The sequence below is a fragment of the Carettochelys insculpta genome, chromosome 28 (assembly GCF_033958435.1).
Source record: "Carettochelys insculpta isolate YL-2023 chromosome 28, ASM3395843v1, whole genome shotgun sequence".
In the NCBI taxonomy this organism is placed as follows: domain Eukaryota; kingdom Metazoa; phylum Chordata; order Testudines; family Carettochelyidae; genus Carettochelys; species Carettochelys insculpta.
In genome coordinates this window covers 7,318,667-7,339,545 of record NC_134164.1, presented here as the reverse complement: position 1 = coordinate 7,339,545, position 20,879 = coordinate 7,318,667, and the positions used below count along the sequence as shown (strand labels likewise).

Below are 20,879 nucleotides of genomic sequence, written 5' to 3'. Positions count from 1 at the left end.
GCAGAGTTCTGGCTTATGAGATCTGCTGACAATCCTATGCACCAGAGTGCATGGCAGCCTGTCTTCTGAGTTGCTTTGTTTGCATGGGAATATAACTGAACATTTAAGCAATATAAATGTGAACAGCAACTCTGCACAGGTGGGGTGGACAATAAAAAAGACTTTTACTGAGGCTATGTCTACACTAGGGTTTTGTTGGTGTTTGTCGACAAAATCCAGGAAGTGTTCAGATTCCCAAGGTGTTCTGTAAATTGATGGAACGCTGCACTTTTGTCAACAGCCTTATCTGTTCCCCACGAGGCAGAATGCCTGTCGACAGAAAGCTGACCTGGATGTTCTGGGGGCCCTTCTGGCCACAGACAGGGTTTCCAGGACACCAGGCAGCCCTCTCGGCTGTGCTTCCGGTTGGCTGTTTTGCCAACAGAGTATTTGGGCAGCCCGGGTGCTGTCTGGCAGCAGAGTGAATCGCTCTTGCGATCTGCTTGGCAATTTGCCCACCATCTTTAGACAAGTTTTGTCGGATGATATCTGCCAACGCAACCTTCTGTCGACAAATGGCTCTAATCTAGACATAGCCGGAGAGAGACCGTCTGAGATCTGAAATGGCAATCTGCAGCGTGGATGCTAATTTAGTGGCAATTTATATAAACCAGGAGCCCTGGGCTGAACTAGATGTCTCATTAATACTTGTTTATATTGATAACAGGATGCAAAGCCTCCCCCCAAACCAGGTAACATAGGCACTGTAACCTCTTGCTTCTCCTTCTCTCATCTGCTTTCTTAACAGAGGACTGTGACTGTGAGGGATATTTCAATGGACAATACATAGGTGAGGGACTTTAATTCCCATTCCCTTTTCCTGTAAAATGGAACATGTACAATCATGTGCTTCTGTGTAAACCAATAATTGTTTTTCGTCTGAATTGGTTTCATGTGTGTTGTTAACTAGGATAGCAATGTGCAATGGGGCCCAGTTTAACACCAAGTTTCATGATTTAAGAAGACTAATACATGGAGATAAAAATCTCATAGAAGTGGAGGGGACCTCAAGAGGTCATCAAGTCCAGTCTCCTGGCCTCTTCACAAGGCCAAGCACCATCCCTTTTTTCTTTTTTTTTTTAAATCTATTTACCCCAGCTCCCTAAATGGTCCCCTCAAGGGCTGAGCTCACAGCCCAAGGTTTAGCAGGCCAGTGCTCAAACCACTGAGCTGTCCCTCCCTTTGAAGTTATCCCTACTCAGCTCCTTTGTTGTGGAGACTCAAATAAGGGTTGACTCTCTCTGGTCCAAAACTCTGACAACATCTGTGATTTTAGTGAGCCAGATGTCCACTTATCATGGGTGTGGCCAAGTCTCCTGCGGTCTCATAAAATTTGTTCACAGGGTTCTCTCTCATTTTTTGCATCCATGGGAGGAATACCTTTTATTCTGGCCCCCACAGCATGCGTGGCTGCTCACCACTGCGAAAAATGCACCCCTCCGACGGAGGGTGGCTGTGGACGCTCTGCTAATCAGTTGGACGGCATTTGATTCTTTCCTGGACAGCTGCCCCAGTGTGCAGCTCACAGGGAAAGCTGCTCTAACCACAGATATCCTCAAATGGGGATTTGTGGTTTTGAGTCCCCAGGGTTGCCTTGTCTCCTGTCTGCAGGGAAGACCTGTTTCTCCCTGTGTTTGTTTGGTCATAGACTTTAGAGCATAATATCATATTATAATCCATAATGCAGCTCCTGGGTGGCCACCCAAATGCTCATCTTACAGGGAACACTGCTAGCCACCAGTCCTGGCTCTCAGTGTTCTGTGCTATTATTTAGCTGTAATTTACCCCTAAATGTCTTCTAAGTGCTCAGTTAGCAGTGGAATTGTGAGTAATGCTGTTAGACAATATTGAGCTCTTGTGGTTCAGCAAATTCTCTCATTCCGGACCAGTGAGGTCCCAGAGGTGCCAGACAAGAGAGGTTCAACCTGCATCTCTTTTCTCCTGCAGAGTTTTCCACTTGATAAGCAAATGCTGGTAGTTGTCTTGAACTTCCCATGTATTTATGCTTCAAGGAGGGCTAAGTGCCGCTTTTTATGGAGATAAAAATTCTTCTATTTTCCCCTGGCCCATCATTATAAACAAACTGGCACATGCGGTGCTCAACAGTAAGCCAGTCTTTGTCTTACTGAAAGACCACAGAATTAGACAGCTGGCTAGGAGGACACTCCATTTGCTGTTTGTTATATTTTGCTGTTTAGCTGGTTTGCGGAGGAGCTTTCGGTTAAGCCGAAAGGAGAAGCACAACAGCCAGAATGAGGCAAAGCCAACAGACATCTCTGAGTTCCTGACCTATGAAGAAGTCACCAAATATCAACAGCAGCCAGGAGAGAGGCCGAGATTGGTGGTTTTGATTGGTATGTCCAAGCTGGTCAGAAGGTTTCCATCCAAGTTTTTCCGTGGAGTGTGCCTTGTAAATAATCTTTTTTGGAATGAAGAGCTGAAAAAAGTCCTTTCCAGAAGGCAAAAGGCAGCACTCTGGGTCCTGTCATTTCCTAATTTCTTGCTAAGAAGTTTTGATCAGGACCTAGGCATGTTTAGGCTGTTAAGCTCATGTGTGAAAAACTGGATGTCAGAAGATAGGAGGCTCAGAAAGATTTTCTCCGCAAACTTGGCAACTCTGACCCTAGATATTTTCCCTGGGTCCAGGGATATCTAGAAAAAGTAGATGCTATGAACATAGAGTTTCTGCTCTAGTGACTGGATAAATATCTGGTCTTCTGGGCCACGTCTACGTGGGCAGCTTCTGCTGACAAAACAGCCCTTTTGTTAACAAAACTTGCCAAGTGTCTACATGGCTAAAGTGCTCTGTTGAGAGTTTGTCGACAAAATTCACCTGTTCAGTTGGCAGTGTTATCCCTGTTCCCGAACAGGAATAGCACCTCTGTCGACAGCATTTTGTTGACAGTGCCTATTTAGACACTTCTGTCTACAAAGAGGGCTTCTGCTTCCCTGGGCAGCCCTGTTTGTAGAGCTTCCGATTAGCCATTCTGTCAGCAGTGTGGCTGCTCTGTCGATCTGCTCTCATGTGTAGGTCGGATCTGTCAACAGAGGGGCTGCTGAGGTTTTTTTCTGTCGACAGAGGCTGCCTGTGTAGATGTAGCCCTGCTGTTTAAGACTCAAGCTACTGCTAGTGGTACTCTTCAAGGTAGAGTCAGGGTGAGGTGTGAATTCTGGCTGTTTCCATGTGCAGATTTCTTAAGCTGTCTCTTACATCCTCTGTGCAGTTGAAAATAAATTCATTCGTTTGTTTGCAGGGTTTCTTTCAGCCCCCAAACTGTCAGTTTTCATTTCCTTGTTGCTTAGGGTCCTTGGGAGCCAGACTAAATGAGCTCAAGCAGAAAGTGGTGTCGGAGAATCCCCAGGAGTACGGCGTTGCTGTTCCACGTAAGTAACATCAACAGGAATCTGTTTGTCCCCACTGTATACTGCAGGCACTTGTATAGTCAGTGGGGCTGACAGCTACTGTGGCAAAGCGGCAGGGGGACCCAGCTCTGTGACCCCGGAAGGGGCAGGGCCAAAGGCAGAGGGAGCCCTTAGGACCGCCCGATCCATGGTGCTGGGGCCCCACTTTCAGCGTAGTGGCACAGCTCAGAGCTTTTTGAAATGCCCAGCCCCAGGGAACTGCCCTGTTGCTCCCTACTTTTGGCAGGCCTGTGTATAATGGTGAATTGCGCTACTCATGTCCGTTCCTGTTCCTTTGCGGTTTACATAAAATTTTCAGTGTTCTTCCCCCACCTTCTGGCAAGTGTGCAATTTGTCTCTCTTATTGGCTCAGTATATCACCTCTCCCCCAGAATGCAGAGAATCGGGAGTCTTCTCAATCTGTTGGGTTTCTGCCGTTACGCTTTCCCAGGTGAACAGGTTACTTCTCTCAATAGCCATGGGGGCGAAGGGGGGAGAAGAAATGAGGCTGTAAATCTCAAAAGGAGGTATTAAAATTGAACATTTCTTCTGGTTCAGCAAGGAAGAAAAAGAAATGTGACTTGTTAATTCCTAGTTAAAGATGATGGTGCTGGATATCTACAGAGTCGTAATTCGCTTTAATTAGAGAGAAAAATATTAACCCTAAGAAGGAGAACACAATAAACAGGCCCACCGATGGCGGCTGGGGGGGGAGGTGCCCGATGGCAGCCAGGCTTGACTGGAGGGGAAGCCCCACTGCAACCAGCTGGGGGCTGCCTTTCAGCAGTCGGCCTCAGCTAGAGGGGCCACCCCTTGTCAGCTGGCCTTGGCCAGGAAGTAGCCCTGCGCAGCTGCCCTGAGTGCTGGTCAGCAGAATGTGCCAGTTATCCAAGTGCCAGATAATGTTCCTTTGACTGTATATTGTTTCCAGGTTGTTTTGTGAAGTTCCAAAATTGCAGTTGGGGATTTTGGGCGTCTTTTGAGAGAGGATAATGTTCTCAAAGGCTGCACCTGCACAAGAGATATTTGTGGCCTGTTTACTAGAAGTGATCCCATTTTCTATAGGTACCACCATAAAAGTTCCATGTGAAAGAGAAACAGTGTAAAACTTAACTTTTATGTATACTATATTCTCTGAGGTTATGTGTACACAGCAGCTTTAGTTCAAAATTAGCTATTCTGGAATAATTTATTTCAAAATAACGCTGCTACGCACAGAACTGCATGTCGAAATAGCTCTTTTGCTTTTAGCTATTTTGAAATACAATGTCTACACACATAGACTGTGTCTCCACTGGCATTTATCTTTCAAAAAAAGAGGGGAAGAAGGGTTCTTTCAAAGATGGTGTTTACTTTCAAAAGAGCTGTGTCTACACTGCTTTTCTTCTTTCGAAAGAAGAATATGCAAATGAGGCTCCAGATATGTAAATCTGCACTTAATTTGCATTTGCAGTTTCCCTCATTTGCATGCCTCTTTCAAAAGAGGAATGCAAGTGTAGACACAGCTCGAGAACCTATTTCAAAATACAGTCACAGGGCGCACCATGTCTTGTTTCGAAATAGGTGCTATTCCCTGTATTAACAGCCCCTATTTCGAAATAGTGGTTGCGTTGTGTAGGTGTTGTGATAATTATTTCGCAATAACAGCCATTACTTTGAAATAACTTTGCTATGTAGACCTACCCTTTAAGACCAGAGGTTGAATTTGGCCTTAATTTTGTTTTCACAAAACTTAAAATAAAAATATTTTAATGTCTCTCTCCAAAATTCCAGTGGAAACACATTCAAAAAATATTAAAGCCAAGTAGACAACCTCTTCATACTTTGTAACCCAAGCACAGTACCTCAATGCCAACATAGATGAAAAATTGACAAAACAAAATTTGGTGCTTTTTAAAGCCAGAAGGAACAGTAACGTAGTCTGATCTTACGCACAGCACAGAACCTCAAAGAACTTCTCTGAGGGTACGTCTTCACTATGCAGAAGACTGACCTGGTGAGGGTCGATCATCTGTGGTTCGATTTTGCGTGCCTAGTAGGGACACATGAAATCGAATCATCTGGGGTTGGCAGTCGATACCCATACTCCTCAATATTGTGAGAAGTAATTGTCCCTCTGTGAGGACGGTCAGGTAGGTCACTTCTGGAAGAATTGATTCTAGCTATGCTATTGCTGTAGCTAGAATGGCGTATCTACAATCGACTTTAATATCTAACGTAGACCTGAACTCAGTAATTCTTGCATCAAACGCATATCTTGTGGTGGAGTCAGAGGATATCTGGAACTGAGTTTTCATTGCCCAAGCAGACGCAAATTAAAAACCTGAATAAAATACTTAAGAATTACCAAGCTGTATGCAGAGTTTCACTGTTTGACTTCAGGTTGCATGCTTTTTCTCCTTCTCTCCAGTTGGAGTGTCTCTACTACTTCTTCCATCTGATCTTAAATTCAGCTATAATGATGCTAACTGTTCCAGATAAGCAGTTCTACTGATTCTACGTAGATGTACGATTCCACCAGCCCCAGATTTGAACTCCTTTGAGGGAAGGCCTTTGTGGGGCTTTCATAACATACAAGAAAGTAAATTAGGTTTTGACTTACTTCAGTTTAATCTGCTGTAGGGGTTTGGTTTTGTACAGGTAACAGGACTTTTTTTTCCAGTTGTGCTTCTCAATGGATCATGTGTGCCCCTTTAGTTTTGGAAGCATGAAAACCCAAGACTAGACCAAGGCTAGGCAACTTGTGCAAACTGCTACCCCATATTTGATGTTCCTTGTACCTTTCCCACTCTTCCAGATACAACTAGATCAAAGAAAAGTCATGAAAAGGAAGGAGTGGAATACAATTTTGTCTCTAAGCAATCATTTGAGATGGATGTACAGCAGAACAAGTAGGTTTGCTTTAACATTCTGAAATAGAGTGGCTACGTTTTCAACATGTTGTTTGTCAGAATATATAATATATGTGAAAGGCTGACAGGCTTGGGTCGTCAGCAGGAGGGAATGAATCTGCGACCTTAGGGGCTAAAGCCATATGCTCTGCTGCGTGAGCTGAAAGCTAGCTACAGCTGAGAGGAGACACTTTGCTTTCCCTGGTCAGTGGTCTCAGTGTCTCTGGGGTTACATATGCATACTTAGTTCAATGTAATAATGGGCTGGTACAATTTTTCTAGTAAATGTTTTCAGTTTGAGTATAGATGCACTCAAAGCCTGCATGAAACTCAAGTTAGGAACTGCAGTCTGGATAGAGGCTCCTGAGGCAGAATACAATCCTGCTACCTAATTAGTGGCCGTCCCATTAACTACCTTTACTGCTGTTTTTTGTTACATGTATGATATCAACCTTTACTTACACGATCATTGTAAAGATCTTAGGGGTATATCTACACTTACTGGAAGACCGACTTGGTCAGGGTCGATCTTCTGGGGTTTGATTTAGCATGCCTTGTGGGAAAGTGTTAAATCGAACCATCAGCGCTCGACAGTCAACCCTGGTACCCCTCATTCTTGCAAGGAGTGAGGGAGGTGGACAGGAGAGTTTCTCCCATCAACCTCCCTCTCTGAAGAAGGCCTGATAAATCGATCTTAGATACGTCGACTCCAGCTGTGCAATTGTCATACCTGGAATTGTGCATCTGGGATTGACTTTCAAGTCTAGTGCAGACCCTTAATCTCTAAATTTGAGAATATAAATAACCTCTTGGATTATCCTGTCCGGTTCCTGTGACTGGAAGGTTTTCCTGTAGAATTTAAATCTCCCAAGATGCCTGAAAAGTAAAATTGCTTCCCTGGCTAGCTTTACTCTGCTCTCTGTGGAAAACATGAGATTCCTTCTTGCCCTTCTCTATATTTAGAACTTGGCTGAAACAACCCTGGCATTTTTCCTTTAATTCCATGTTTGTCAGCCTCACTGATACCCTGGAAAAAATTACTGCTAGTAAGGCTCCCTAGAACACAACATTCAGAGGCTTGCCAATGCCCTGAAGGAGTGAAGTTTTTGCTCAAAATGTGATGGTAATGGATAGGAGACAAAGCACAGAACTCAGTTTTCTGAATAGTTTCATGGTAGGTCGGAAGTTGGTCCTACACTGCTTGGATGTGGTATTCCATAATATTGATAATGTTTCCACCTTCCTTTGAGCACATGCAGTTAGGGATACAGACTCCATGGGAGATTTTTTTAAATTTCAGGACATTCCATTTCTTCAGTGTTCTCCTCAGGGACCTGCATAGTCAGTGGGGTGGCATTTTTGCTACAGGGAGTGTGGGAGAGAGACAGGGGTAGGCTTTTAGTTAAGTCAAGGAAACTGAGTTCTCTTCAGACTTTTTTCCGAGAGGTCGCCGAGTTAATCTGTATCTTCTAAAACAACAAGAAGTCCTGTGGCACCTTGTAGACTAGCAGATATTTTGGAGCTAACAGTTTATGCTCCAAAATATCAGATTATCAAAATATCCCTCTGTCATGTGCTCTCCCTACTATAAACGAGATGTCCGGTGGCACCTTATAGATTAACAGATATTTTAGAGCATGAGCTTTCGTGGGCAAAGACCTGCTTCATCAGTCACCTTGCGTCTGTTAGTCTATAAGGTGTCACGGGACTTCTTGTTGGTCTTCAGACTTTTGTGGCCCTTGGCAAGTATCTAAACATCCCTTTGCCTCAGCTTGCTCCATGGACACAGGTATTAATTTCTTCATAATACTGAAGCATAGAGAGCTGAACCTGATGGAAGGCAACTTCTGATTGCATTATCTCGCTTTTCTGAACTCCAGACGCTAGTGCTGTGAACGGAGACTAGGGTTGCCACCTTTGTATATGTACAAAACTGTAAACACTTGGCCCAGCCCCTACCCCATTTCTCCTCTGAGGCCCCTCTGCCCCGCCCCTCCTTTGAGGCCCCACCTCCACTCACTCTGCCTCCCCCCACTCTGTGTCATTCGCTCTCCCCGCTAAAAATGAGAAGTCCTGTGGCACCTTGTAGACTAACAGGTATTTTCGAGCATGAGCTTTCTTGGGTAAAGACCCGCTTTATCAGTCACCTTGCATCTGACGAAGTGGGATTTTGCTCACGAAAGCTTATGCTCCCAAATATGTGTTAGTCTATAAGGTGCCACAGGACTTCTCATTGTTTTTGCGGATACAGACTACCTCTCTGACACTGCTCTCCCACTGTCACTCATTTTTGCTGGGCTGGGGAGGTGCATTGTGGCAGGGGGAGGGCGATGGCTGCAGGGGTGGGCTCTGGGGTGAGGTGGAGGATGAGGGATATGGGGCGGGGGAGGGAGCTCTGGGCTGGGACCAAGGGAAGTACTTGGCACTGGTGAGGCCACATCTGGAGTACTGTGTCCAGTTCTGGGCCCTCCAATAAAAACAAAAGGCCCTGGATGCATTGGAGAGGTTCCAGTACAGGGCAACCAAAGTGATTAGGGGACTGGAGTAGATGACCTACCAGCAGAGGCTGAGGGATTTGAGCTTTACTTAGTTTGCAGAAGAGAAGGCTGAGGGACGATTTGATGGCAGCCTTCAACTTCCTGCAGGAAGGCTCTAAAGAGCCACGGAGAAAGGCTGTTCTCGCAAGTGACGGATGGCAGAACAAGGAGCAATGGTCTCAAGTTACAGTGGGGGAGGTGTAGGTGAGATATTAGGAAAAACTGTTTCCCCAGGAGGGTGGTGAAGCACTGGAATGTGTTACCTAGAGAGGTGGTGGAATCTCCATCCCTAGAGGATTTTAAGTCCCAGCTTGACAAAGCCCTGGCTGGACTAATTAGTTGGAGTTGATCCTGCTTTGGGCCGGGGGCTGGACTCGATGACCTCCTGAGGTCCCTTCCAGCCCTGGGATTCTCTGGTTCTTGGATTCAGAGGATGGTTTGGGGCACTGGGAGGTGAGATGTGGTTCCGGGCGGTGGTTACCTCAGGCAGCTCCCAGAAGCAGCAATATGCCTCCTCTCTGGCTCCTGTGCGGTGATGCAGCTGGATGCTGCCCTGTCCACAGGTCACACCCCTGCAGCTCCTGCTGGCTGCTGTCCCCATCCAGTTGGAGCTGCAGAGCTGGCCCTTGGGGCAGAGCAGCATGTGGAGTCCTTAACATAGGAGCCAGAGAAATGTGCCACAGCTTCTGAGAGCTGCCAGGAGCCATGGCAGGCAGGGAGCCTGCCTGAGCCCCACGGAGCCACCCACTGGACTTTTAACGGCTGGGTCGGCAGTGCAGTGACTGGACACCTGGCAACCCTGAGGGGGTCACCCGAGGGGCTGAAACTGGGGGTGGTGCTGCACCTCCTCGCTTGATGTGGTTGCCATTATACATAGGCTGTGGCCACACTAGCCCCTCCTTTTGGAGGAGCTATGGTAATGTGGCACTTTGGGATATGCTAATGAGGCACTGTCAGGGATATGCAGTGCTTCATTGGCCTAATGGCAGCCATGCATGCTTAGAAGCTGCTGGCTTTGAAATGCAGCCACCTGTGTAACTGGGGCGCTTTTGAAACAGACCTCTGATTTTGAAAGCCCCTTATTCCCAAAACCAGATGGGAAGAAGGGGCTTTTGAAATCGGGGGGTCGTTTTGAAAGGCCCCCAGCTACACGGGCAGCGTCAGTTTTGAAACTGGCAGTTTCAAAGCGTGCACACAACTGCCCTTATGCTAATGAGGCACTGCATATTTATGACAACACCTCATTGGCATATTCCGAAGTGCCATATTATGGGCTAGTGTGGCCACAGCCATAGGGTTTACAGTGTAGTTCAATGCCATAGCACCTCTGTACAGATTGTTTCAGCCCTCTTGCAGGCACCCATTTTTCATGACTCACTGAAATTGAAAAATGTAACCTATTTGGGGTGGAGGAAACAGCTGTCCCCATTCTTAAATTTCCTTTTCTTTCTGACCTCTACTCATGGAGTTTAAATGCCTTAACTTTTAGGTTTGTTGAACACGGAGAATACAAAGAGAATCTGTATGGAACAAGCCTTGAGGCCATTCAATCAGTTATGGCCAAGAATAAAGTTTGTCTGGTGGATGTGGTGCCCGAAGTAAGTAACGCTGCTTTTGTAACGTCTTCGGGCTGGGGGCACAGAAGCGGCAGCAAGAGATCAGAAATGAAATAAACATGCAGCTGTAGCCAGCCACCTCGGTACACTAAAATGTTTGTGGCTAGATATCAGGAGATTGTTTTTACCAACTATAGGTTGAACCTCTCTAATCCAGAACTCTCTCAGCCATCAAACTCCATAACTTGCAATGATTTTAGTTAGCTGGATGACCACTTACCAGGGTGTGGCCACATTTCCTATGGCCCCATAAAGTTTGTTTCCAGCCCCCAGTCCTGAATCTCAGTTTTCTCTGCTGTTATTTAGCTGTAATTTACCCGTAAATATATTTTTGAAGAGCCCAGTAAGCAGGGGAAGCATTGGTTATCTGCTAGAAAACATTGACCTCCTATCATTCAGCAAATTCTCTCCTCTGGCACTGGTCAGGTTCCTAGGTTGCCAGATGAGAGAGGTTCAACCAGTAGTTTTACGCTTTCCTCTGTTTGTAAATCATTTGTGACCCAATCTAGATTTTCCCCTTTCTCTTATATAAGTTTTCAAACACTTTAGTTGGAGAAACTCAGCCAGTTTGCAAATTTTTCACTTGACTTTTCATTATTGAGAGCCCTATCCCACTCCTTTTGAAATCGGTTGACTTCAGGTAGCTGGATTGAGTGCTGTTTGTAATCTAACTTGCCACCTCAGTCAGAGGATGTTACTCCTGCTTCCTGAATGGATGACAAACAGAATAAGATCCTAACATGCCATCGCAAATGAGGATGATTAAAGGATGGATAGCAAATCCACGAGCTTGCATGCACATTAAAGGTCTCTCTATAAAATATTGGCATTCTCTAAACACTCATGTTATAAAAAATGGTAGAGAATAGCCATTCGCAGTGTGAATGAATGATCAGGCATATGTAGTCCAGCATGATTTTAGTTATCTGGATATTCACTAATCATGGGTGTGGCCAAGATTCTTGCAGTCCCATGAAGTTTGTTTCCAGTCACCTGCTCTGGCTTTCAGTGTTCTCTGCTGCTACTTAGCTGTAATTTTCTTATCCCTAAATGTCTTTTAAGAGCCCAGTGAATAGTGGAAGTGTTGGTAATGCTGCTCGACAATACCGACTGCCTGTGGTTCAGCAAATTCTCTTGTTCAGCACTAGTTGAGTCCCAAAGTGCTGGACTTGAGAGGTTCCACCTGGAATAGAATTGGAGCCTTTTGCGGTTGGAACACATATAGCCGTGAGTCGGACGGAATACCGCCCCATTGTCCAGTCTGTGTCGTGGTAAAGTGGCTTGTGTGTCTCAGTGATGGAGACATGCCATCGGGAGCTACAGCTCCTGGAAGGGTCACCCAAACTGGACAGTTCAAAGGGTAGAGACCAGACAAATTTGGATCACCTAATGGGTTGGCTTAGGGTTACCAACCCTATCTGTAAAAAAATGAAAAGTACAGAAATATCTACAAAGAATGACCAAGACAATGAGGATCAACCAGTCCAACAACACCACCATCACACTGGGAGGGGATGACCTGGAAGATGTGGAGCAGTTCACCTACTTGGGGTGTATTATGGGCAGAGACAGAGGAACAGATAAGGACATCAGTGCCAGGGTAGGGGAAGCAACAGCTGCATTCAAGACTCTCCATCCCATAAGGAGTTCACAGATAACATCTGCAAAGATGAAACTGCAGATCTTCAATACAAATGTGCAGAGTGCGCTCTTGTATGGATGCGAGACCTGGAGTACTAAAATGTCTTCAAATCACAAGCTACAGACATTCATAAACAGATGCCTGAGGTACATCCTTTGCATCACATGTCAAGACTTGGTGACAAGTGAGGAGATTTGCAACAGAAGCAGGACAAGAACCACTTGATGTTCAAATCAAGAGAAGAATGTGAGGATGAATAGGCCACGCTCTCAGAAAACCGTCATCCAGCAGGGTCCCCAAGCTCTCACATGGAACCCTCAAGGAAAATGCAAAAGACGACGACGTCAGATAATGTGGAGAAGATCTGCTGAGAATGAAGGAAGAGAGCTGTGTTCAGGTAGAAGTTTTGTCTTGAGACAGAGTGGAGTGGAGGAGACCATTAGATGACCTATGCTCCACCTGGAGTACCAGGGTTTAAGTCAAGTAAGTCAAGACAGTCTTTAGAAATATTGCCTCATAACTGTTAACCACATCATCGGGAGGTGCTCTATTCTCTGCCTTCTTTCTGAACACTTTTATAAGCCATTAAAGTTAATAGAAAAGCAAACTCATTATATCCTCGTATGAATGTACTGTGGAGATCAGAGAAAGGTGCAAATGACAAATTGTGCTGTATCTTTTTCTTGTATTTTGTCATCTTTATGGACAAATGTTTCTGCTGGGTTGTTCCTAAGCAAAGTAAATATCTTTGATTTCCCCTAGGATGAATAATGCTATTTACAGTCCCTAGTTAATTGCACTACAGAAAGCAATGATGCTTTCCTGTCTTGTGAAGCAAGCAGCTGGCTTGCGTGCTGGCTCAGCAGGGCTGGACTGTAGGCAGTTGCTGAGCGTCACTGAACAAAGAGCCAGGTGTGCCCTAAAAGCCAGACTGTTGCTGCTTCTTATGCAGGAGCTTGCTTTTGCAGTATGAGAGATGCACACACATTTTCCTTTCCTGTTTAAGCCCCATGGAATTTTCCCCGTCATTCTCAGGTCTCTGGCCTCAAAAAAGTGTCATTTTGGCTGTAATTAAAGTCACTGAGTACTGACTCCTCTCATGTCAGCGGAGATGGCCCAGGTTTTCTGTCTGGGTTTAGGAAGTACAGGTGGAACCTCTCTCATCCGGCACCTTTGAGACCTGACTGGCGTCGGACGAGAGAATTTGCCGGACCACAGGAGGTCAATATTGTCTAGCACATTACCAACAAACACTTCCACTGCTTACTGGGCTCTGAGAAGACATGTAGGGGTAAATTACAGCTAAATAACAGCACAGAACACAGAGCCAGGACTGCTGGCTATAACAAACTTTATGGGGCTACAGGAAACCTGCCCACACCCATGAGTGGTCATCGAGCTAATTAAAATAATTCCGGATTACAGATGTTGCTGAATGAGAGTGTTCTGGATTAGAGAGGTTCAACCTGTATCTTTAAATACTCCTGTGAAAGCAAGCAAGTTCCACTACTTCGGGTTTTTCCTCTTCTTATGAGAGGAAAGTAAGGGGAATTTGTCCTAAGAAAAGGGTATAGCTCGCCCATCACCTTCCTCTTTCTCTAAATGTAATGCATAGTGCAGTCCAGATATGTGGTCTCACTCTATAAATGACACTGACATTAATTCTTCAAAAGGGAGATTAAAAATACAAGGCTCAGACTGTAAATCTTTTACACAGGGTATCAAGTGAGAAATTTATACAGTTGAAATGACGAGGCATTAGAGCAGCTCATTAAAGTTTGATCCATTAATTTATAAATCTCTTAAAAGCTTTTCTTAAACATAAGCTCATGTATATTTCTACTTGCAGGCCATAAAGCACCTGAGAACTCCAGAGTTTAAACCTTATGTCATATTTGTGAAGCCTCTTGTTCCAGAAAAAAAAAAAAACGCACCCACGTCTCCAGCATCAGATGAAATCTCAGTCGCGCTTGTAAGTATTTGAACCTCAGTTTTTAGGACATGGAAGAAACAGTATTTTGAATATGTTTTGTCCTACAAGCAATACCTGTGACTCCAGCTGAGTGAGAGAAATAACTGTCTTTAGAGTCAGGATGGGAAGGCATGTTGAGAGTTCGAAGTGGCTATATTAATTACCTAGGAACTCTTTGCCTTCCTCTGGTATGTCTCCCTAATGATAGGTCAGGATGGACAACAGAACATCCTTCTACATGACAGGCAGTGTTCCCTGTAAGCTGAGTGCTTGGGTGGCTGCCCAGGAGAAATTCAGGTGCCACCCAGCTGATTAGCAATATAAATATATATATATATATAGAGAGAGAGAGAGAGGTACACATCTCACAGACCTGGAAGGGACCTTGGGAGGTCATCAAGTGCAGTCCCTTGCCCTTTTGGAAGGGTCAAGCATCATCAGTTGTTTTTTTTTTTTAAATCTATTTGTACCTGATCCCTAAATGACGCCCTTAAGGGCTGAACTTACAACCCTGGGTTTAGTAGGCTAATGCTCAAACCACTGAGCTATCCCTCCTCCTCTCCCAGCACCCTCTGTTTCTATAGTGGTGCACATGTGCAGAAGCCTTGGTGCACATAAAAATTATTCTGTATCTGGATAGAAAAAAATAGAGGGAACACTGATGACATACCTGAGATTTTAGGGCGACTATGACTACCATTCCTTCTGCTGCCATATGCGCATCTCATACATGGACTTAATTTTCCTAATGTCTTCATTCTACATTACTTTTCCTCAGAACAAGTATAACAACAAATGCTGTTGCTGACCAGGTTGTTTCTCGGAGTATTACATAAATGAACTAAGCTACAAGGGTGGCCATTGTAGGTGAAAGTTAAACATTTCTTGAACTCTTTTGGGATGAGTTTCTGCAGTAGGGAGAAAGGGCAGACAGATAATCCAAGAAGGATAAGCAAGTTATTCAAAGCTGTCTCATGCTTCTTGCTCTTTTTTTCGAGAGAAGGTTTGGAGTAGCGTGGGGAGGGAGTTGTCTCTGCATCTGAGTGAGGGGTTAATCTGCTGGAAAATCACTAGCAGTGTTCCCCATGAGCTGAATGCAAAGGGAGTCACCCAGGAGAGATTCAAATGCCACTCAGTTGATTAGCAGATCTTCCACAACCAACAGCGCGTATTTCTACTGGTGTTGCACAGCTGAATGTACCTCAGCGCACATAACAAAATTTATTCTGTACATGGATGGAAAAAAATTAACAGGAACATTGCTCACTAGCAATCCCAGGTGTTTGGCTTGGTCCAGAGATATGGTCACTTCTTAGAAAGACTGTCCTTTGTGTTGGGCTCTGACCAGGCCAGTCCTCTTGGGGGTGGGAGTTGAGAAGCAGTCTTACTTTCAATTTGCCAACACTTACCCCAACTTGAATTGAGTTAGAACGTCAGCTCCCTACAGTCTGATCACGTCAGGAGCGCAGCAGGAGGAGTAAGGACCTCCTCTTTGGAGAATTACAAAATGTCTAAGTTTTATGCCAGTGGAAACAACTTGTGCAGCCAGATGAGTTAGTAGCACTGGTGTTCTTCCACCGAGCAGCCTCCGGGCGGCCTTGTAACTGCAGTGTGAAACCCCAGCTGGCTAGGCTGTTATTGATGGTCCTTACCCAAGCCGTGTAATCTTGCAGGGAGGAGGAAACCTACGGTGATTGGTGGCCTCCCTTTAGCCAGGATGACCAATGCACGATTGTTCACTTACTCAGGTAACAAAGGGAGAGAGTTCACATGCAGGCCGCCTGTGGATCCTGCAGTGTCAGAGGTGACCGGTGAAGGAACTGCAGGGGGGGACGACCACAAGGCACATGCCCCCCCTTCACCCTCTTCCTGCTCCTGTTCCATTCGTGTCCCGCCCCGCCTGTGCCCCCCTGCCCTGTTCACCTGTACCCTGCCCCTTCCCCACTCATGCTCCTCCCCCTCCCACCCTGGCTCAATCCATGCCCCACCTCTTCCTGCATCAGTGCCACACCACATGAGAGGGTTTCAGCGGCCTCCCTGCTAATGGAGCCTTCTCTCCCAGGTTGCTTGCATCTGCGGGGCAGTTTCAGCTGTGGGGCTTCGTATGGTGCAGCCCCAGCCTCCCAGGGAGCTCCTCTTCCTGCCGAGAGCCGGGGACCCCAGGGCCTTTGGTGATAAAGCAGCTCTGTTTCTCTGATGAGTGCATGGTAGTCCCCACCCTCCACCTGCCCAAGTGGCGCAGCCCGAGAGTCGCCATGCCACTCACGGGGAAGGACAGGGCTGCTCCCACACTCAGCAGAAGCGGCGGTGCTGGCGGTCAGTGCAGGGAGGAGACAGACGCTGGGCGTGCATGTGGTCCCCTGTGCAACCTCCGCGTGTCACCTGTGTGCAGTGGCGTTGACTTTGAACACTCCTGTTCCACTGTCCGGGGTGACACAGGGGCAGACACTGCTCTCAGGCCGCGTGGCTCCAGCGGAGGTGGGGCAACGCACCAGAAGCAGTGTAGAACTTCTGCAGGGGCGGGGCATGGGCGGAGCCTGGGTGAGAGGGGAGACGCATGGGCGGGGCATGAGCAGAGCCAAAGGGGGAGGGGCTGGGCCAAGTGTCTGTTGCCCCCCCCCCCTCGAATCCTCTCACCTCTGCCACTGTCGTGAGTACGCTTAGCACCTGAGTTGGCTTAAGCAGCATTTTGGTGAATCTGTAACATCAGTGCCCCATTCTCATGTTACTGTTGTAGCCAGTTCACAAATCCCTCCTCCATCCCTGAGGTTATGTCACACTCAGCCCGAACTCTTTGCTCATTTAGCTTTATGGCCAGGTTTCGTTTTCTCCTTTCCCACCGGCAACATCTTTTTTCCTTTCATTTCCTTTTAATACAGTTGTGAGACACTGGGAGGCTAATCAAGGCATTTGACGGGTGGAATGACTCTGTTGCAAGTTTAATGCCTTCTCGCATGTTGACCTGCAGGGTGAAGAACAGCAGGACATAATTAATTCGGCAGCATTTATCGAAGAGCAGTATGGCCATTTAATTGACACGGTGCTGCTGAAAGAAGACCTCCAGAGTGCCTGTTATCAGTTGAAAGCTCTGCTGGAGAAGCTGAAGGAGGACTCATTTTGGGTACCTGTCAGTTGGGTTAGATCATAGTATGCTACCAAGGAGAGCTCCCAGGAAATGTGCTGTAAATATAAGAGGGAAACCGGCCAGCCTGTCCAGAAGATAATATGAAAACATCATATGAAAGAAACTTGACAGACCCTTTAGTCAGGAGCTGACAGGAGGTTCCTGAATCACAGCTTTTAGTACCAAGGGTCATTGAAAAACTTGAGTGCTCCGTGTAGACTGATTGGTAAAAAACAGATTTTTAAGCTTTGTAAATACTTTGTGATATGGAGTGAAACTTTGCCAAGTGTCTAAAGTTCCATGTTGCCAATAGATATGGAAACAACTCTCGTAACCCAAAGGGTCCCAGAGAGTGCAAGGGACAGATGAGGCCTTGGAAATTAAATCGATGTGGCTGCGAGACTTTTTTTCAAATACTTCAGAAGGTTTAGGTATGCAGAATTTTTTAGTGTAGAGATGAAGATGCAGCTATATCAGGACTTTGGAAATCAATGACAGCTCCTAATTTGTTAAATCTAATATTGATGAGTAGTACGTTGTATACCCAGAAATTCCTGCTTTCCCTTTGCCTGCCATTAATTATCTTCCCTAACTATGACATCCTTTGGTAATGGCTTCAGATATAAACTCTTGCTTATTTTTTGTGGTATGAGATGAAGTTATTATTGTTAAAGCAAAATCACTAGGACTTGCCATGGAAAATCCTGTATGGGTTGAACCTCTTTAGTCCGGCACTGTCTTGTCTGGCAACATCCATAATCCAGCATGATTTTAGTTAGCCAGACGACCACTTATCACGGGTGTGGCCAAGTTTCCCTTGGTCCCATAAAATTTGTTTACAGCCACCAGTCCTGGCTCTCAGTGTTCTGTGCTGTTACTCAGCTCTAATTTACCCCTAAATATCTTCTTAGAGCGCACTAAGCAGTAAAAATGTTGGTAATGTGTTAGACAATATTGACCTCCTGTGGTTTGGCAAATTCTCTCATTCAGCACCACTCAGGTCCCCATGATGCCAAACTAGAGAGGTTCAACCTTTAATAGCATTTTCTATAAAGTCCGAGCTTCTCAGCAAGGAAATCCATTCACCTAAAGCACATCAGGTCAGGCATATCCTTGCAGCTCTCACCAGTATATTATCGCCTTCAGTGACTGCTTTGACAGCTTCTCTGTCAGGTAACTTCGCCATCTGCCAGCCGTACGCTTGGGCAACCATGCAGGATTGATGCAGGTGCTGCCCAGCTGATTAACAGAGCGCCCACAGTGGCAGCATGTGTTTACTCGTGGTGCACAGCTGCACATGCCTCGGTGCATGTAACAAAATTTATCCCACACATGGATGGAAAGAAAGATTAGCACATTACTCACAATCCTTTAGGCCAGCGCTCCTGGGGCTGTGGCCATACAAACTGAGCTTCGGAACTGTTTGGAAGAGAGTCAACCTTTGCACCCTCCCTTCCCCCAGTTTCTTGCCCAGTTATTCAGGGTCCCTCCCTGTCCAGAGGGCATCGCTCACTCCAGACTTTGCAGGAACTGTCTTGCTCTGTGCTCATTCCCCTGCTGAACCTCTCCTGAGTCCTTTTAGGTAGGAATCCCCTCACTCCTTCCAGGTGAATCTCATTCTGTACCCAGGGCTGAATCACCACTGGGCTTTCCAGCTCTTAGGTGATATGTATGGGGGGGATACACAGGGGGGCCACATGCACTCCCCAGCATGCCCCCCCGCCCCCGCACTCACTGTCAGTGCTATACCACTTTGGATGAGTGTTGAGGTGGTCCTGATGCTCTCCCAGAGCAGTGCGGCCTGAGAGCAGCTGGAGCTTTTGCAACTCTACAACTGTGTTGCTCTGGGGACGGGGTGGGGACACTGCCCCACATTCACTGGAAGTAGCACTGGGATTCCGTGGAAAGAGGCGGATGGGGGCAGGAGTAGGAGGGGCATGGGCGGGGCATGGTTGGGATGGTGAGGGACATGGTGGCAGAAGGGGTGGGGCCACCCTTTTACACTCCTCCTCCACTAAAGCAACAAGTAATCTTATCTTACCCAAATTCAACACACTAGTCCATCAAATTATCCATTCCGGGTCAAATATTGGCTCTCACCTGTGTGACGATTACTCCCTGGCCCTCTTCCGATGATGCCATTATGTAAAGGGACCCCGCATCCCAGTTTTTCTTCATGGGCATGTGAAATGTTCTAGCTTTTCATTTCATCCATCAAACCACACAAGCTTTTAACGGCGACAAAATGTGTGCCTGAGATTGGCTGTCCCACTGTGACAGTGTTTCGCTCTGCTTGAGAGGGGAGCCTGCCTTTGCCCGTCATTGGACAAGGTCAATGCTTGTTGGGTGACCACATGGCAATATGAATCTAGGACTGAGTCAGTCTGGCCAGTGCTCCCCTGCCCGTATAATTGCATTTACACTAGATTCTTGGCAACAGCTGAGCGCTTGGGCGGCCGCCCAGGAGAGATTCAGGTGCTGCCCTGCTGATAAGCAGAACTCCTGCAGCAGCCCACAGCTGGCAGCCTGTGTTTCCATTGGTGGTGCACATCCACGCATACCTCGGTGCACATTAACAAAATTTATTCTGCATCTAAAAAGTGGAAGAATCTTTGCTTGGCCATGTGAACATGTTACAAAAAGGGACAGCTCTCACTGATGATATACTGGAGGGAAATTCTAGTGGTACTTAGCCTTAGGTGTTGAGAAAAACTCAACCTTGTATGTTCTGGGAGGAAGACACTTTCTCAGGCTAGTGGGCCTGCAGGGAGCAGGTCCAAACTGCCAGATTGGATTCCTCGCTGAAAAGCCACAGGGGTTTGCCAGAGAGAACCAGTGGCTCCCATTCTGGGACCAGGAATTCTGTGTGTCCAGAAGCTTTGCCTGCCAGTCTTTCTATGCTCTGCCTCACCACCATGTCCCAGAGGAGGCAGTTCACAGGCAGGGCTGCTAGACAAATATAGCTGGTAGTTGAGACACTGTCTCTCTTTTATAATAGTTGGGGCACAATTCTTTGAAAGCAATTTTAAACTAAAAGCAAAATTTCAGGCTAAGGAACCGTGAAATGATAACCTGGCAAGATTGTGCCTTTGTGTAAAATAATGTCTCTGTAGATTTATTGCAGATTACTAACAGCTTTAATATACCCAGCTATACACAATAAAATACCTACTGTGTGTCACCATGAACAAGGACGCGGGTTACACAAAACTGCTTTCTCTGTGGCATAAAATAGTATCTGAAATCTGCTCAGTGCAGGAATTCCTGTCAACTCACTTACAAAAAATCCTTATAGGTAGCAGTAAAAGTACAATATTCAGTTTGCTTTATAATCCCATAGAACCTAATAAAGGAAATAATTGTAAAAGAACCAAGACAAAGGGAACTGTGCAGATTTTGTAAAATATTTAAAATTACAAAAACTGAGACTGTCTCATGGCCTAACTTGATTTTAAACACTTGGCTCAATGTCCTTTGCAGTCTGGTTCATGTCATAAATCACATTTGACTCAGTTTCCATCCTGTGCGGGCTTCAAAACCTGTAGTTAGACATGATCACCTTTTTATTAGTTGGGGGGATTGTGATGTGCGTTTTCTAGGTGCGGTTTTGTTGTATGTTTAAAATAAATTATGGCAAAAGTTGACATGTATGTGAC

The 20,879-nt window shown here is 46.0% G+C and overlaps 1 protein-coding gene across 8 annotated transcripts in view; it reads left to right on the top strand.

Annotated features, from left to right (window-relative positions):
• Positions 1-20,867, top strand: part of MPP3 (MAGUK p55 scaffold protein 3) — a 97,221-nt gene extending 76,354 nt beyond the window's left edge. For 7 of the 8 annotated variants that reach the window (XM_074978726.1, XM_074978728.1, XM_074978723.1 and 4 more), the window contains 7 exons: positions 788-829; positions 2,238-2,393; positions 3,343-3,423; positions 6,239-6,332; positions 10,359-10,467; positions 13,977-14,099; positions 17,068-20,867. In XM_074978726.1, the coding sequence (XP_074834827.1) occupies positions 788-829; positions 2,238-2,393; positions 3,343-3,423; positions 6,239-6,332; positions 10,359-10,467; positions 13,977-14,099; positions 17,068-17,247 (785 nt within the window). In that variant the 3' untranslated portion in view covers positions 17,248-20,867. The remainder of the gene's footprint in view (positions 1-787; positions 830-2,237; positions 2,394-3,342; positions 3,424-6,238; positions 6,333-10,358; positions 10,468-13,976; positions 14,100-17,067) is intronic. The other variant, XM_074978727.1, reaches the window with a different exon arrangement.
• Positions 20,868-20,879: the final 12 nt, after the last annotated feature.